Source organism: Anopheles gambiae, chromosome 2, assembly GCF_943734735.2.
Source record: "Anopheles gambiae chromosome 2, idAnoGambNW_F1_1, whole genome shotgun sequence".
NCBI classification, from domain to species: domain Eukaryota; kingdom Metazoa; phylum Arthropoda; class Insecta; order Diptera; family Culicidae; genus Anopheles; species Anopheles gambiae.
Genome location: NC_064601.1, coordinates 97439205 through 97456470, shown reverse-complemented (window position 1 = coordinate 97456470; position 17266 = coordinate 97439205). Strand labels below are relative to the sequence as shown.

The following is a 17266-nucleotide window of genomic DNA, read 5'->3' as shown; positions in this document are numbered from 1 at the left end:
CGTGGACAATCTGCCAAAACGATCTGTCATTCGCTGTGACAGATAAAGGGGGAAATGAAAACAAATAATTTTTTAGCTAGGATTTCTACTAATTTGCGTAAATGCACCCATCCTGAGTAGCTAAAACAGTTTTCACCCATTTACAACCCTCTGAAACGCAAAGAAAACCATCTATTCCCTCGAAAGTACCGCGCAGTGATGTGTTTAGTGTGTGCGTGTGCCCTATAAACGTGATTTTTCTCTCAACAATTTGGAATTGTTCGTATTGTTGTTGCGGGGCTGCGTCGTTGTGTACCCCTTTGCTTGCGGACCAGTAAAAACGCCAGTGCTACCGTAACAGGGGGGTGATAAGCGGCACCGCTTAATCCTCGCCCTCGTTTGCAGCGGAAACGCCGCACGCCACCCATTATCAGTCCGGCTCGCGGCGGTTGACATCAGTCAAGATTAATCTCTCGGTGAAAATCAACATGAGCGAAGGCGGTAGTAACGAGGGCGCGGAATCGCCGCCGCCGTCGAGCTCCGCGGGGGTTGACTCGACTGGCACCTCCGAAACCACAGCACCTGTGCCACCGTTGCCACCGCGGGAACATTTGGTAAGTGGAACTTTCCACTCATTGCCTTGGAACCAAAGGTCATTTGCGTCTCATCTATTGGTGTCGTTCACCTAGATTGATGACCCGCCACTACTTTCTCTCTCATGTCTCACAATTGGTCCCGCAGATTGTGACTGCCGTAAAGTTCCTCAACAACCCGAACGTAGTTCGCAGTGCCATAACGAAGAAGCAGGCCTTCCTGCGCTCCAAAGGACTGTCGGAGGATGAGATACAGATCGCGTGCGAGCGAGCGGGCGTCTTTACGACCAGCCCCACACAACAGACGGTCATCAGCATGGGTGTGGAGTCGAGTGGTGGCGGTAACTATGCCAAGCCCGGTTACCAAATTCAGCCAAGGCAAAACTTTCTTACCCGCATGAAGGACATGCTCAGCTCGGTGGCTCTACTGAGCGGACTGATGTATGGCGTGTACTTGTTCTATAAGGTATTTAAAAGTAGAAGACGTGTGCCCGCATCGTTCGGCTGACTAGGACGGATTGATGTTTTCTGTTTGCCTCCCAAATACTCGCCGTCATGCATATATAAAAAAATACAAGACACAAATCACTCTCTCACACATCTGTGTGACGACAACACGGTTGGTGGTTGGGCTTTCTTTCTTTTGTTTGTTTGCTTTCAATTTCATTAAATGCGCTTTGCTTTATGTGTGTTGAGTACCCCGTGTGTGTCTCTCAGATTATACGCCAAAGCCCCATCGTATCTGATACAGGCACAGGGGCACAGTTGTTTGATTATTTGCTTTCTTTTGTTGCTTCTAGAAATTCATTGAACCGCTGCTGTTTCGCAGCAAGAAGAAGAAAACCGTCACCGAACAGCTGACGGAGCTTAATCAGACGATGACGGTGAAGATTGACACGCTGAGTGCCGAGCTGAGCAAAATCAAGGCCGAACTGAACCAGGTAAACCAAACCAATGCGACCGTAAAGGAGCTGGCCAACTTTAAGGGCGATCTTGATTCGATTAAGGGACTCCTATTGAACAGGTAAGGACAGGTCTGTTGGTGATGATCTGCTTTTAATTTGCCTTCATTCCTTCCATTAGAAAACAATTCGCCGCACCAAACCTTCCGGTCGTTCCACCGTCCATTCCGGCATGGCAGCTACGTTCCCAGCAACATCAACCGGCCAGCAGCGAGGGCGAGCACGACAAGCACGACGACAACGACACCGGATCGGGTTCTGGGTCGAGTGAAAATGATGTCGTCCTGAAGAACAGCGACAGCAGCCTGGAGATTATGTAATTCAAACAAAAAAAAAGACAGTTGCGATGTATTTAAAATCATCGTCACAACACTCATTGCGGCTGGTGCTAATAGAAATCGTTCTTTTCGTCCTACATCACAGATCTTAAACGGTCGAACAATGTGAATGCACCGCACTGCTGGAGAGGAGTGAACCTTCCGGGGGAGGAGTGAACAACAACCGCCGTACGAAGGAGCGCGCATCTAAACCAAAACAGAACGGTACACGGTGGTGGCACTTTGTAAAAGGGCCATCTATTTCACACCGTAGGCATTTTTGGACGAATTATGGCAAAGGAAGGCGAGCGATGATCACATGAAACCGAAAAGCGACACATTTAGTTGGAAGGACATAATCGATCTCAAAATCGTTGCAATATGTTGAAACGTTCCATAAGCATCATCACGCCAACCCGTGTGTGTGCGTCCCAGTATGTCGGGTCCAGTATGGGGTAAAACTTTAAGCAAACGATTTTAAAGTTTTTTTTTTCCTTTTGTCCTACCCGTACCTAACACACAGTCGACGACATATGAAACTATTTTGTTTTTGAATTTGTACATTATGTTTTAATTATACGAAACCCCCTGCTGCTTCCACAATCTAGTTCAATGTTCACTAGAAACGCTCCAGATAGTAAGGATTTAATTTTAACTCTCTTTCTCTCGAAACAGCGCTCAGTCAGGTTCAGTACGTGGATTTGTGGAGGGAAACAATCGGGTACATATAGCTGTTCTTCAATTGGTAAATAGTTTGTTTGTTTGTGTTTAGTTTTGTGGGATAAGTTTGGGTAATTAGAAACATAAATAACAAGCCATTGGGTTGGGTACAGAGAGAAAAAAACACAAGAAAGCAACCATACACTTCCTATTTGCAGTAAAAGTGGGACAGAGGTAAAGGGATCGAACAGAACAATAGTCTGCGTATAAGCAAAGAAATGACTTAAAATTAGCTTTCTCGACGGTCCGCTCGGGAACTGATGAATACAGAACGATGTACCTTTTAGAGGAAAATAAATCAACTCAAGTCTATGCAGTTTAAAATAGCGCGCATGTGTTTGTGTGTGTTTTTCAATACAAGAATTCTTTTTTCTCAATAGACATCCAACGCCCCATAGAAAAAATAAAACACATCCCTCAAATACATTCCATTACGTTCTATTGTTTTTCCAGATTTTTGCTTTCCACCGCTCCCCATTTTCGTCCTCACAAATGTGTGCCCAGCTTCGCCATCTTTCTGTACTGTGTTTGTGTGTGTGTGTGTTGCCGGTATGTCCTAATGCTTTTTAATGCTCTCCCCCCCTCTAGGTATGCGTTGTTGTCGAGTTTGTTTGCTCCTTTCACATGCTTCGCTTACGGTTAAATGTGCTTCTGTTTGCACACACGTTTTCAATCATCATGCTAACAAGTACTATTTACAATCTGTTGTCTATTTCGACATGCCCAGCAGGCATCAGCGTCCTATCTCGAGAGCACATTTCAATGTCTCTCTCTGTATGTGTGCACTAACACCTTTGTTTTTGTCACTCTGGTACCTTCTGGTTTCTGGTTTTATCAGCAGTACTTTGCAGTACTTCGCATCCATAAACACACAAGAGTATCTGCTGCCTTTCTGACTTGGCTGACTCACGATGAATGGGAAATACATGCGTGTGGTGCCGCTTGCCACATTTTCTCTGCGTTGCGTGTGTTAGAAAACGGTTCTATTTTTCAAAAGAAAATGCAATGAATGTCTCCGGATTATGGTTACACTTTTCCTGATCTTTTATCAAAACCCAAAACCGGCTGACCGGATGGATTGGCGCGGGCTGGGCGGGGGCGGTATGTACTGGTGTTTCATTTTATACATGTGCAAACAAACCGATATCGCAACACATTGTGTAACAACTGCTGCTGCTGCTGCTGCTTCCTTCTCTTTTCCCCTATGCTCATCATTTGTTTGTGTTGTTCATCCTAATTCCGCATACATATTTCCTCTGCACGTTCTCTTTGGATTGCGCGTTGAGTGTGTTTGTGTTTGGGTGTGATTTTTTTACGCTTACTTAATTTGCTTAGATGTTACGCTTATATCTGCAGCATCATCGTCTTCATCATCATCATTACGCACGCACAACATTGTGCCGGCGAACTTACGTCATGATATTGTTTGTGTGTGTGTGTTTCTTTTGCTTACTTCATTTGTACCGTGTGTCGTTCACTTATATGTAAATACATGTTTGTTTCCTCCTTTTTCTCAAGTGTTCTTCTTGTGAGGGTATAATTGGGCATCGTTTACTGGTTTTAGATGAGCCAATCGGTGTCTTTTGTATTTTCCGTTTCGTTTTGCAAACACGTAAATCAAGCAAACAAAATTTACTAAAATCAAAATGGAGTCTGACCATGAAAAGTGGATCAAAATGTAACGAACAAATCCAGTTACTATCCAGTTCAAAAGATAGATACGACACGGAAGCATTAAAACCATCCATATACTGAGTAATATTCACGAACAATCCATACTCTCTCTCTCTCTATCTCCCTCTGTCTGTCTGTCTTTGGACGCAATACCGTAAGTTCTGCCAACCGTTCTCTTTATCGCCAAATATTGCTGCGACTGATTGAGCAAATTAAATTAGCTATTTCGCGACGATAGCTTTTGTGATAGCGAATTCCCCATACCCCCCCGTATGGCTACACCACATTTGAAGCTGCTGAGAATGTCTCTTTCGCGATTGAAATCTTATAGCTAATGATGGTAGCGCGCAGAATGGGCGGCCTCTGTAAGCTGCTGTCTCAGGACGCAAATTGGCTGTTGCGCTGTCACACGCAGCGAGAGGGCAAGGGGTGACGATTTTCGATGCAGTTTCTTGATTGTTACTCACACATCGATTACTTCATACACGCGGCGGGCGGTGGCTATAGATACTGATTTAGCGCCCCCCGTTGATCGCTTTCATTGAAAGTGAACGTAACTTTAGATGTTGGAGGCGTTTGATCAAACACAACAGCCCCCTCCAGAAAAACGCAGAACTTAACCGTGCTAATTGCTAATTTTCGTAGAAAATTAACTATGTTTGATTATAGAAAGCGCGCGCGAGCCCTGTGCAGCTACAGTTTTGCCCAATGATACATAGTGATTTTCTTATTGGTTTAGCTTTGAATCGAATTCCTCCCGGCGTCCTTTCAAATCGGGATTTTGTTTTTCGTTTTTTTATTCGTTTTTTTATTCACAACAAAGCGAAAACGTAACATAGCGCACTTTAGTTGATTGAATAACAAAAGAAAAGGAGAGCCTCGTACAAATAATCATATCCAAAAACGATTGGAACTATAAACTACTATTTTACACACAATATTTTCAACAAAAGGTAATCCAAACACGAGTGTGGAGGATGCTCACCGCCGCGGTTTAGGATGTGGTTTTCGGGAACCCTTCAAACGAAAAAGCGCTCATCCTAATGGTTATCATGGTACTAACCCATTGGCTTGAAGTTGATCGGTTGACGATAAAATAATAACAAAACATATTTAGCAAATACACTCTCTCTCCTACTCCTTCCTTTCCCAAGGTGTGCTTTATAATCGTCACGCGTTTGAAGCGATTACCTCGAAGTGTAGGAATCATACCAAATGCTGGACACACCACCTTTTTTTCTTACTAGTATTCATCACTAGCAATAGTAGCAGAGTTCGCTCTCCCTCTCTCTCTCTATATATATGCGCACCATTCTAGTACCAGCAGCTTGGCATTAATTTGTTTCGATGTCCACCACGATTCGTTAACCTTAAATAGGGTGTGTTGTACCACCCCGGTACCGCTTTGCGTTTGCAGCAAGGAGGAGTGGTGGTGGGTGTGTGGTGTTAGCCTGTCAATAAAGCAACGTAACACACGTAGGAAGTTTGTCGGGTATACGGGTACAGTACAGTTGGAGAAGAGCATATACCCTATCCCTTCCCCCTTTCGATGATACTTTTTACCATCTTCGGCTGTGCTAAAAACACAACCCGGAGAGGACGATGGTCTTTGCATGCATTCCGTTCTACTAACGCTTTTGTTTCACACCGTTCTCAGTAGTAGAACTCTCACACACACATACACACACAATCCCTTCACTAGACCGGTAAGTAATCATAAGATTAGAATAAAATAAAAAAGTATTTGTAAGATTTTAGAAGTCTCACAGCGCACCATAAAAAATTAGTTAAATTCTGCAACGAAAAGAGATGTGATCGATGATTAGCACACAAAGCATGAAAGAGAGAGAGAGGGGTGTTTGGGCGCGGATCCTTCCTGCTCACCTGCTACCACAAACGGTGAAGGTGTAGATTGCGGGACAGCACCGATCGCACATCGTTCGTAAACCTTAGCGCGTCCAGCAGTGGCAACAGTGACAGCAGACAAATGTCCATCGGATCGGAGAACCACGATTTGATCGGTATTGCGTTGTTGGGGAAACATCGGTATGCACCCGGTGAGTTGTCGATGATGAATATCTAGAAGCAATGGCACAATAGTGATGGGAGTTAGAAAAGAAGATTATGAGAGCGAAGGGAGGGAACCGAACGCTACTACATACTCTATTAAGATCGCTGCATATCGCCGACAGGTCCTTGGTGTACGAGCCAAAGTCGGGCGTACAGTGCTGTCGGTAGTAGCGCCGTCGCAGGATGTTACGTCCGTTGTCTAGCTTATCGGCTACGGCTGCACCGTAAATCTCCATGCTGGCGGTAAACACGACCAAATCGTACCATTGTGAAACCTGGGAAAACAAAGAGGGAAACGCATATTAAATGAAAGGGGACAAGCAAATTAACGCGCTTCGCGCACACACTACTTACAATGTCCAGGAAGTAATCGACGTGGGGCCGCTTGTGCACGAAGAAGCGCACCGGATGCCGATCGATCGTCACCTTGACCGTGAAGTCGTGCGGCGTCCCCGGCTTGACCGTGTTGCGCGGCATCGCGTCATGGTGGGAGTGTATGAGCGTCTCGTCCAGGTCCAGCACCAGCGTCTTCCGCTGGACCATGCTCAGCCGGTGGCGGGAGACCGGCGACAGCGGGAACAGCTGATACCTCACCGGTTGATGCTGTACAAACTAAGGCAGTTCAATTATCGTTGAAGAGAAAATCATAAAGCGTATCATTTCGCGGGTGGGTGGCGGTGGTGGGTGGGCGATGGCGGATAATGGCGCACTTGTGCTTGTGTTTGGCAACATATTGGTTCAGAATGCGGGGTAGTAGTAGTGGTGGTGGTGGCAGGAGGGGAGTGTTACTACTTTGCATGCCCTTTTTTTTAAATGCATTCGGAAGTGTGAGTTCGTGACATAGTGTGGCTTATCGGCAACGTGGTGTTGGTTTGTGTTGTTCAATAATTGTAGCGTGAAAAAGATAGGCAAGGTAGTAAGCAGTAAAGCGTACATAAAACATTAAAATTACAACACACGGCCTTTGGCATGACAATGTGGACCAGATGTCGTTTTTACTCAAACAGCCGAAAGGGGATGTCATTTTGTAGCGGAGTTTATGTTTGTTTTCGCACAAAAAATACAGAATGCCAATTAATGTACAGGTGATAAACCGCTCTATTTTAATGAATTAGCTGACTAAGAACACTATTCCCTGATAAGAGTGTATAATGATACAAAACAGAAACAGAAGCAAGCATAATTCTTTAGTACTGTAGCACACATTTCATCATCGTTAGTGCCAATCTTCGTTTTAGTATTGTCTGCATGAAAATGTAACATTATTTATATCCGTCGGAGCGCAAACCAGGTTTTCCAAAACAAAACAAAAAGAAAGAAATAACTCATTTGGCACGACCATTTTCATTAACCGACACGCGCAAAAAGAGGCACCAGCGATGCAAAGCCCGGACCGGCTAAAATTAGATCATATTGGGTAGTAATTGAATGTGGGAGAGCAGTCTCACAGGTGTGTGCTTGGTTTCATGATGAGAAATTGTGTGTTGGTCATCGATCGGAAACTGCTTGGAGATGGTTAAATGCATCAACAAAATATGTTTAAATAGGCTAAAACCGATATTTAATTTGGGATTACTGTTCCACACTTAAAAAAGTATCAGTCATCACAGCTTATCGAAACGAGCCCGCAGCCCGCAGTGTTCGCGGCTTAGTACGCGAGAATTTATGAATGGAACCCCCAGCTTCGCCCAACGAGAAATGTGTGAACGAAGCGAATGAAGCGAAGCAACCGCCATAACAGAGCACGAGCGCAGTTTGTTTATACAGCGGCAGGCACGACCGCAAGCAGACTGAAGGGAGAAAGGTGAAGGTGTTCTCATACACAGAGAGAGACACACAGGCACAAACAAACACACAACGAAGAACTACAGGAAACGCCGCTGTGATCGACAGCACAGTGTGTGCATTGCACACTATGAACATAACATACACGTGCTGCCACAAACAATCAGTGCAAGGGGCACGCGTAGTAGGCGCGGATTGCGACGGGGAGGGCCGCAGTCGCGAGCGCGCTCGGATTTATGTCTGGCTGTCTCTAAACCCGCTGCAAAGTCGCGGGTCGGTTTGTCATTTTTAATAGCGGATAATCGAACGGCGAATGAAGGCGCCAATTGCATAAAAGGGGTGAAGGAGGGGGGGTTATGCAATTTGTGCTGGGTGTGAACTGTGCTGTTGTGGTGGTGACCCCTATACAGCGCACGGTTGACCACACCACAGCGGACATTGCGACGATGCAGCAGCAGCGGCAATTGCAGTGCCAGTGGTGTGTCGTGCGCTGGATAAGCGATTGGTTTCCGATTCGTTTTTATCACCCATTAAGCTAGTGTGCGTCCCCGCTTGACGGTAATTGAATTTAACCTGTGGCCTGTGTCTGCACGGTGTGACGGAACCGGCGGGGTTTGTTGTTGCTATTTTCTCCATGCCTCTAATTGTTAGTTGCACCATCATCGCCAATTGTGAAACAAATTGATTAGCCGGAGAGCCACAAAACAGTGAGCCCAACAAGAGGCCCAACAGAGGATTGAGTGATGTAAAAATGGTTGTGGTTAAAGTTAACTTTTGAAAAATTTATAATAAATTGTCAAACTTGTTCATATGCTAAAAAAACATTGACAACCTGCAACTGAAAATAGCATGACCGCTTAATTAAACGAGCCTCCCCATTTCTCCTTGAACGCTTCAATTTCAAACACATGCAATCCAACCCGAAATGCAAACTGCAGTTGAAATGCAGTCAAAACTTCAGCACCGCGTCATTCCGTTTAATGCCGTCTCCTGCGGGGCCCATCAGATGTGCTGCGTTGGACGAATGTACGGTTGGTCGGTGGTTGCGCTGCTGATGATTTTGCAATCGATCGTTGCCATCACTCAAAACCGATGCGATGTTGTTGCATTAACATTAACAGCGGCAAACGCAATTCAGTTTCGCGCGTCAGAGCCGTTCGTGGTTTTTTTTTTTGGGTACGATTTCAACATGAGCTAATGGGCCACTAATCTGCGGAAGATGAACGGCCCTTAATACGGACGTCAATCGTATAGGAGGGTTCGCATCTGGGACGACGACCACATCACATCCAAACGAGTTTTTGTGCATGTTTTTGTGTGGTCAAATTTTGAGCCACCGTCTGGCATATGCAGGAGATACGTGAAACGGATTTTAATTTATCATTTATCAAATTCGGCGAATATAGGGCCGTATGGCCCCGTGTGTGCTGGAAGTGGATTTATCAACCTCGTTGGATGTTTCTCGGTAAGGTTGGTCGGTTGGTGGTTCACACATTAGTCAGCATGACGCGGTAATTCTCTCCTGCACATATCGTCGCCGTGGTGCGCGTATATTGGTCACAATCAACTCGGCTGATAATCAGGTCCACATTGCGATATATGCAACGAGATAAGGCTGTTTTGCTTTAATTACAATGCCTCCTAATGAAAGGAGCCTTATTTCCGAGTTGGTCGTGTTTTTATAACGCAAGTAATACAATATAGTAATTACGTATTTTGAAGCGCTAATATAGCTTTGAAATTAAATTCGAAGCAACATTTTGAAATTAAATTCATTGCTTCATTCCACACAAACGCTGAGCTATTCAGGAAAGACACATGCTCCAAACGTAATAATACACGACATGACATGAATGAACTTCAGTGCTTCAGTGAGTTATTTATAATTGTCCACTATTGTGGTGTTCGTCATTTCACCCGCCCGCAAACGTGGGCAAAATCTTCCGTTGCTATACTTAAACTGATATTTCTAACCCATTACCCCCCCCGTTGGCATGCTCACAAACTCATGCTTTTGGCTCGATCATCGCACGACAAAATCATGCCAAAAGTAAGGACAAAATAAACAAAAACGAGCCACAGGCGGATGAGATATGGTAGTTCTCCATATTTCGATTCACATTCGAGACAAGTGTGCAATTGCTTGCTTTTTTTTTTAAAGCAAATTGGACCAGTTAAGCATCTTTCAAAGTGATCTTCGTTTCTTCGCTAAACGAGAGATGACTGTATTAACATATTTGTGGCCCGGATTGTTGGATTGTTTCCTACATCTTCTTCAGCCAGGGGGCTAACATTATGCAGGCTGTGCAGTATCTTTCAACAACGGAATAAATGGATACAACAAACAACACCCTTGCTTCTATCGGCTTATGTTTCTGTGTTCTATTCCAATATGTATTCAGCGTTGATATGAAGCGCTGGTACGTCATTTGCTTTCTATTTTTAGTGTTATTGTTTTACCAATTCTGCCATTAATATTTTTAACATAATTATTATGAAAAAAGCCAACCCAATGAACCGTATTGGGTCCAGCATTTTACCAGCCACCTTGCACCGGAAACGAAAAGCATTGAAACGAATTACTCTAAAAGAAGCGCACGTGGTGCTAGTACTACTACTACTACTACTACTACTACTCTGAACACAAATCGAACGCAAAAGGCGAGAAGTAACAGGTGCATGAAAGAACAGAAAAAGAAAAGGCCGCCCCATTTCACCGGTGGGACACCGAACTTACCGCCCGAACCTGCCGCTTGAACATGAAGCAGATGCATGTCCATAACTTCGACGCCAGTACGAGAAACACGCGAAAGTTCATTTGAAAATGTGACAACATTGGCATCTTCACAGCCACCGAGGGTCAGTGCATAAAGAGAGTTGGCAGCGGCGTTCTGCAACAGCTTCCAACGGATACGGTGCTAATAATGGTATGGTGAGGTGATGACCACCCGGCCTCTTCTCGTCCTCCTCGTCCTGCTCTGGGCAGCTGGGAAGGCGCGATTGCTTTGGCCAGCGATATACACTGTTCGTTCGTTTTCGTATTGCTTTCCAGTCCAGCAGGTCGGTCTTGTGTTCGTTGTTACGCGTCCAGCAAAAACGATCTGGTGGTACCGGTGTCGCGTATCCTGGCAAATCAGGAACCGGCTTCTAATCACTACACACAGTTACACTTCCTCACACACAAACTCACTCGGGCCGGTCGCGCACGCACGTTGCGGACTGGGAGAGGAGGCGCACTTTTTTTGTGTTTGTTCCACACGTTTCCTTTCAGTTTTTCACTAATTATGTACGTTCATTCTTTCACACCTTGGGGTGAACATAGCTGAAATTGTTTATCGTACTTATGCAGTTCCAACGCGCAAAAAGTCACCATGTTATGCTAAGGGAAAGGGATCTTTCCTCCGTGTGGACGTCTGTATGGAACGAAATGATAGAGAAATGGTTATCAATAGTTGTGTTTAGAGAATATTTGAGGCAAATTATGCTACCACACTCCTGGGAAGGACCGGGCCGATCAACAACAATCCAACAAAAGCGAATTTACGCATTTTGGTGATGCTCCTGCGCCAGTAAATATCCTGGTAAAGGGTGTTCCGTTCAAAATTTGTACCAATGGCTATTTTTAACATTCTAAATTAAACATTAAATTGAGTTATGCTTCAAGCGACTAATATTCGTAAAAATGTTGAATATCTGATTCTTTCCATGTTTCATTACTTCCCAAAAATAAAAAAATAAACCAGTCTGTAGTGAAATGTTTGATAGGAACACCCTTTAATGCAAAAAAACACTCCCTCTCTCAGACTTGCTTTTTTTCTCTCTCTCTTTCTCGTAGGTTCTAAGTAAACACTCCCTCGCGCCGAAAAGGATGCGCTGCGAAGGGTCCATCACAAACTAGTTTTTTTACTCTAAACAAAACTTTTTTGATTTTTTTTCTTCTTCAAGGGCAACATAATACAAAATAAGAGGACTTTTTTTTATCTCGTGCTATAAATTGTAGCCGCAGTCCCTTCCACTTCATGGTGCAGATACACTAACACACACGCTAAAATTTCGTCCGCGCGCACTTGCAGCACATTCGCACACACACACACACACACAGCGACGGTGCGCGGTTACAGAAAGCGAAATGAGCAAAGAAAAAAAAAGGCGAGAAAAACCGGGACAGGAGCGCGCAGATTCCACCACCGACGACGACCGATGTTGACGCCGAAGGGAGAGGGGAATATCGAAAAGAGAGGGAGCGAGAGACACGCACAGAACAGGGACACGTGGAGGCAGGATAGCAAATGTGATTTCTTCTTGCTTCTTGGTGGCTCTCCCGCCGCCCGGATGTCCAAGGGGGAGGTGTCTCATATCTTGTACTTTCCTCCACTCCACCCTGCGGGGAGGAAGAAATTTCGAGCGGCTTGGTTCCCTTTCTACGAGACGAGAGAGAGAGAGCAATTATTGCAATTTTGGCCATCTCGTGTGGTACGAAAATTAATTTCTTAAAGATAGCTGCGACAACTTGTGCGTGACCGTCCCCAGCGGTTGAACTTTGCTTTCTTAAAACTATGAGGAGCAACTCTTTTCTCTGGCGTAAGAAGACTGCACTTTTCCGGAGGCTTTGGGACTCCTATTTGCGAAGGATCCGCGCTCTGCGTTTCCTTTGATCGATTGCACACACGCACACACACGCCACAGTCAGTCGGGGAAGGGCAGGCTACGGACACCCTACATTACTTTGGCAACCGAGAAAAACTCATACACACACACGCACACACATAGCCACGGACACGCGCTAGGACCGGGGAAGCAAATAGACTTGACCGTGCACGCCACCACCGCCGTCGCCGCTTCCGCCGGCACTCTTTTCAACCTACACGAACCAGAGCAAGCGACTGCTGGGCTGCCTGCCCCCTGCCTGCTGTGGTCACGAATTTTCACGCACCGTGCCGTTGTCGCTCACCTTTTTGCAAACGTACACGTACACGCACATACACACACTACACACGCGCGCCACACCACGGGCCAAACGTGCAGCGGAATCGGGCGAGTTAATTTGCACAGATATGTTCGGCTTTGCTTTGCTGTTTCTTGAATTTTTAGTTCAATTGGATTAGGGAAGAAAATATGCCGCTCTGTCGGGGCGCCGCAAATGAAAGCTAGCAGCTTTTTCTTCCTCTTCTTTGCCCTGCTCTCGCCGATTCACGTAGCAAAACCAGAGATGTCAAAGACGGCGTGTGCGAGCGAGACGGGGAGCATCGGCCGAGCTGTCAAATAAATTTGAAATCCGTGTGGGAGCTGTTATCGCCATAATCCGTTTGATTTGTTTATTTCGGTTTTGGCCTTTTGACCCGAAAGCGCTGCTTTTATGCAATTCGAGCGAAGCATTTTACTTTAATATATGTCGAAAGTTTATCTAAAACATTTTGCATTCCTGTGATATTATTCTATTTAAGTTAACAATACAACCACAAAGTGTGCGCACCGCTTTCCCATAGTTAGAATATGTTTATTTACACAGGTTTTCCAAAACGTTTGGAAAAAAACATTAAACGCTCATAAAGGCATATGTATATGAAGCATACACAAATCGTTGCAAAATTGCGACATACAAACCGATGGCAACAGTCCACGGAACAGCCACGGGGGCCCCTGTGCTAGGTGCAGCCTACCCCAAACTTCCACATTAAGCCTCCAAGGCAACCTTTTTGCTCGCTCCGGATGTATCTACAAAAGTGCATAAGTTGTTTGATGGTTTACTATCTCTTTAGCGAACCACGCGGCACTGGACTCACCCTTCTCCTTGCGCTTGCGCTCCAGAACGAGTTCCTCATCCGGAACGTCGGGCAACCGGGTGGAGATGTCCTCCGTTTCCAGCTCCTTTGGCTGCTCCGCACCGATTAGATCCTCCAGCTCGGCTAACACCTCGTCCTCATCTTCCTCGCTCAGCACACCGTTGAGCAGTGCGTCGATTTCCTGCTGCTTCTCGATGCTCTCCCTTGTTTCGTCCAGTATTTGCTCCACCTCGTCGATGGACAGGATTTCGTTGACCTTCTTAAGCGCCTCGTTGCCTACCTTCAGTCCGCTCACCACCTGCGCTTCGACCTGTGCGAACTCAATGTCGGAGGCAAGCTTTTCCAGCGTTTCCAGCTGCGCGTCCGTATTGCTCAGCAGCTTCTCCTGGTACTTTTTCTTGCGCAGCAACGTTTTGGCACGTCTAGGGAAAGCGGGGGAAGCAGATACCGTAGTGAATGTTATCGTTGTATTGAGAAACCTGAAACCTGATACGTACTCCTTCCGCCCACTGGCTAAACATTTCTTGGCCAGCTCGCGATCCTTTTCCAGCGAAAGTTCGATGCGCTTTTGATATTGCTTTAGCTTATCACGCTGTTGCTTCAGTTGCTGGAGAGATAAGAAGGCAAAAAGGGTTTAGCAGTTCCGTACAATGTGTGACAAAGAAGATTTCTTACCAGAACAGCTTTGTCCTGCTCCGTCACCCGACTGACGGGTTTTGTTTTAGTTTTTCCGAAAATGTTTCCCATCGTGCATGGACCGCAAAAGCGACTGGCTGGTTGCCGGAGGAACCTAATTGAATTATCAAATACGCTTAGAAAAAGAATAGAATCGTAAAACAGTGCGTTCCTATTCGCATAATGGACTTTTTTGTTTTGCAATGAGTCAGTGTTGTTTTGGTTGCTGTTCGGATTTGTTGTGACATTTCCACTGTCAGCTGTTGACAGGTGATAGAAAGGTGCATACAGATAGGGTGGGCTTACTTGCACACGATACATAAAGAATTTATTGTTGTTCAAAATTTCGTCGAATAATATCGTACTATCTAGAAGAGTGCATCATTTACGTAGAACGAATCCCACAGCTGCAGACGTCTTGATTCCGGCAGCACCACAACCTCCACACCATCGTTGGAGATGTTCAGGCAATTGTACGGCGGTGCCGTTTTCGGGACGGCCGTCCACGACAGACTGGCGGTGCTATCACAGTTGGGATCGCTGTTGGTGGCAAAACTGGTGAAGATATCGACCAAGTGCTGGATGGCACGGTACTCGAGCGTGCTCTTGTCCAGCGGTTTCGCGAAGATGTTTGAAAACAGGTAAGAAATTTCATCCGCATGAGACGTCCCACGTGCGTTCGGGTCGACCATGTGGATACGATAGTGGTTAAAGAACGGAGAATCAACGCAGAAGCGATACACGAATGTTTTGGCAGTGCGGGCGTAGTTGGCCCGTGCCAGTATGGTACGATGCAGATCGTGCCAAAAGATGCGATCCGAGGCCATGTTCACGAATCCATCCAGGTTGTCGATCGAGGGGTTGGAATCTGGATAGTAGAGTTGCTTCAGCTGCTCCCCGAAAGCCATACGCTGCTCTAGGCTAAGCTTGAGATGGAAGGGAACATTGCCTACAAACAGTCGCGGATCCTGCAGCATGCTTGGAAGCTGTGGTTTCACTTTCGGCAGCAGTATCAGGCCCTCTTCGGAGGTTCCGCCGATCATGATGTCGATGGAATTTCCCCACGCAGTGCGGGACATCTCGAACGGCGATCGTGGGATGAAACATACCTCACTCTCGTACGGTTCGATCGTTGGCGCGAATGGAGAAAGCAGGCCTTCTTGTATTTCCTGCAATTTGCAAACATTTGCGCATCAGTTTTGATTAAAAAGACTTTAGACTTTAAAATGGATAATTACCTGCGGTCCGAACAATTTCTCCTGATGATCCACAATGCTTTCCGGCGAAGCTTGGCGCAAATATTGCAGCGCCGCCTCCTCATCACCCTCGCCCTGCCAACCGATGGCTTTGGCCAGTTTTTCCGGCCAGTTGCGCTGGGGTGTAAGGGCCCAGCTGCACATCGTGCTGCCGGACATGATGATGGCACGCTGGAACAAATTCTTCGACGCGTCCGCAATCGTGTGATACTGTACCGACGCTCCCCCGGCGCTGTGTCCAAACAGGGTGATCGCGCTGGGATCGCCTCCAAAGGACGCAATATTGTCCCGCACCCATCGGAGCGCCAGCCTTTGGTCTTTCAGGCCTGCATTGCCCGGGACACCTGCCGTGGGTGATTGGCAGCAGAGGAAACCGAGTGCTCCGACGCGATAGTTAAGCGTTACCAGCACGATGTCTTTTTCGATCAGATAGTCCGGACCGTACAGTTCGGTTCCGCTGGTACCTTCGACGAATCCACCGCCGTAGATGTACACCATGACGGGCAGAGGTTTGGTGGGTTTAATCTGGAACAGGGTTAGTAAGTTGCATCATAACAGTTTGCTAATGGAAGTACTTCTGTTGGCAGTAGTCAATACTTACCGTTTTGCTGAATATGTTCAGCTTCAGGCTGTCCTCACTGCCGACAATTTTGTTAACGCGCCGATCAAAATGAAAGCAAGGGTCACATTGCTCGGTACAATCGAGAACCTGCGTCCAGTTTTCAGGTGGCGTGGGATCCTTCGAAAGAGATGTTTATTTATTTTGTTTATTTTATTACAATAAAAATAATATTAAACTGTTTCGCTTGGGAACCACTGCTTTGAAAGCGAACGGTAATGGAATGACATCATGCATCAAGAGAGCCCCGGTGCATGATAAAACAACACTTAGCAAACTCATTCAATCAACCGGCAAAACACTCTGAGCATAGTTAACACTGGGAAAAGGGTGTTGCTCACTAATACCAGCAACTCACTTTGTTACTGTCTCCCTTAAATTGTGTAAATGAATTATTTTATCTTACCTTAAAACGTAGCTCTCCGACCGGAGGTTTCGCGTACGGGATGCCCTGGAAGCTGACGTACCCAGTCCCGTAGAGCGATGTCCTGGCTGTGCCCTGAACCGGTCCGTAGCCGGTGCTAACAATCAGCTCGCTGTTGGCCATTGCAGCTTGATATGATTTGAATTTTCAAAGCTCTAAAATATCAGACGAACAAAAAAGGGACACAACACAGCACCAACTGCTCTGATACAATCACAACCCGAACCGTGCAAGAAGTAAACTGAACCACCTCTGTTGGAAGATTTCTAGATGACAAGTGGTTCGTGAGTTGTGGTTGTGCAGTAGGCCGCGGTTTGGGCGATAATGCTGTGGTGATCTTCGTTTCCCTTTTTTACGCGACTGATGGGGTGCTTTGCGCACGCAACAACGCTGATTGCGTTTGAGGTCA

The 17266-nt window shown here is 46.0% G+C and overlaps 4 protein-coding genes across 13 annotated transcripts; 1 reads left to right on the top strand and 3 right to left on the bottom strand.

The window, feature by feature from the left end:
• The first annotated feature begins 30 nt into the window (after positions 1-30).
• On the top strand, positions 31-5197 carry LOC1276893 (peroxisomal membrane protein PEX14). Of its 2 annotated transcripts, XM_316300.4 has the most exons (5): positions 31-593; positions 721-1038; positions 1373-1596; positions 1656-1850; positions 1958-5197. In XM_316300.4, the coding sequence occupies exons 1-5, from the start codon at positions 468-470 to the stop codon at positions 1962-1964; spliced, it is 870 nt and encodes a 289-aa protein (XP_316300.3). In that variant the 5' UTR covers positions 31-467; the 3' UTR covers positions 1965-5197. The 2 variants fall into 2 exon arrangements, with proteins under 2 accessions (XP_316300.3, XP_061505539.1); XM_061649555.1 differs by having other exon boundaries at positions 34-593; positions 1656-5197.
• On the bottom strand, positions 2994-13322 carry LOC1276892 (CTD nuclear envelope phosphatase 1 homolog). Of its 9 annotated transcripts, none has more exons than XM_061649557.1 (6): positions 13052-13322; positions 10838-11513; positions 6670-6927; positions 6408-6590; positions 6130-6324; positions 2994-6039 (listed from the first exon to the last, which is right to left on the bottom strand). In XM_061649557.1, exons 2-5 carry the CDS (start codon positions 10940-10942, stop codon positions 6133-6135), a joined length of 738 nt encoding a protein of 245 aa, XP_061505541.1. In that variant the 5' UTR covers positions 10943-11513; positions 13052-13322; the 3' UTR covers positions 2994-6039; positions 6130-6132. The 9 variants fall into 9 exon arrangements, with proteins under 9 accessions (XP_061505541.1, XP_061505547.1, XP_061505542.1 ...); XM_061649563.1 differs by having other exon boundaries at positions 6670-6918; positions 13052-13302; XM_061649558.1 differs by having other exon boundaries at positions 12966-13289.
• A 254-nt stretch (positions 13323-13576) lies between these two features.
• On the bottom strand, positions 13577-14811 carry LOC1276890 (charged multivesicular body protein 6). Its single transcript, XM_316297.5, has 4 exons — positions 14559-14811; positions 14381-14490; positions 13884-14305; positions 13577-13815 (listed from the first exon to the last, which is right to left on the bottom strand). The coding sequence occupies exons 1-4, from the start codon at positions 14628-14630 to the stop codon at positions 13775-13777; spliced, it is 645 nt and encodes a 214-aa protein (XP_316297.4). The 5' UTR covers positions 14631-14811; the 3' UTR covers positions 13577-13774.
• Positions 14812-14844: 33 nt separating this feature from the next.
• Positions 14845-16980, bottom strand: LOC1276889 (esterase B1). Its single transcript, XM_316296.4, has 4 exons — positions 16840-16980; positions 16416-16553; positions 15797-16339; positions 14845-15727 (listed from the first exon to the last, which is right to left on the bottom strand). Exons 1-4 carry the CDS (start codon positions 16978-16980, stop codon positions 14927-14929), a joined length of 1623 nt encoding a protein of 540 aa, XP_316296.4. The 3' UTR covers positions 14845-14926.
• Positions 16981-17266: the final 286 nt, after the last annotated feature.

Coding starts and splice junctions, on each gene's coding strand:
- LOC1276893 (XM_316300.4), top strand. CDS start 468: ATGAGCGAAGGCGGTAGTAACGAGGGCGCGGAATCGCCGCCGCCGTCG. Junction 1,039..1,372: donor GCGTGTACTTGTTCTATAAG/GTATTTAAAAGT, acceptor TGTTGCTTCTAG/AAATTCATTGAACCGCTGCT. Junction 1,597..1,655: donor AAGGGACTCCTATTGAACAG/GTAAGGACAGGT, acceptor TCCTTCCATTAG/AAAACAATTCGCCGCACCAA.
- LOC1276892 (XM_061649557.1), bottom strand. CDS start 10,942: ATGCCAATGTTGTCACATTTTCAAATGAACTTTCGCGTGTTTCTCGTA. Junction 6,928..10,837: donor TCAAGCGGCAGGTTCGGGCG/GTAAGTTCGGTG, acceptor GAACTGCCTTAG/TTTGTACAGCATCAACCGGT. Junction 6,591..6,669: donor TCGATTACTTCCTGGACATT/GTAAGTAGTGTG, acceptor TTGTTTTCCCAG/GTTTCACAATGGTACGATTT.
- LOC1276890 (XM_316297.5), bottom strand. CDS start 14,630: ATGGGAAACATTTTCGGAAAAACTAAAACAAAACCCGTCAGTCGGGTG. Junction 14,491..14,558: donor AGCAGGACAAAGCTGTTCTG/GTAAGAAATCTT, acceptor TTATCTCTCCAG/CAACTGAAGCAACAGCGTGA. Junction 14,306..14,380: donor TTAGCCAGTGGGCGGAAGGA/GTACGTATCAGG, acceptor CGCTTTCCCTAG/ACGTGCCAAAACGTTGCTGC.
- LOC1276889 (XM_316296.4), bottom strand. CDS start 16,980: ATGGCCAACAGCGAGCTGATTGTTAGCACCGGCTACGGACCGGTTCAG. Junction 16,554..16,839: donor TCGGAGAGCTACGTTTTAAG/GTAAGATAAAAT, acceptor TCTCTTTCGAAG/GATCCCACGCCACCTGAAAA. Junction 15,728..15,796: donor AGAAATTGTTCGGACCGCAG/GTAATTATCCAT, acceptor TGCAAATTGCAG/GAAATACAAGAAGGCCTGCT.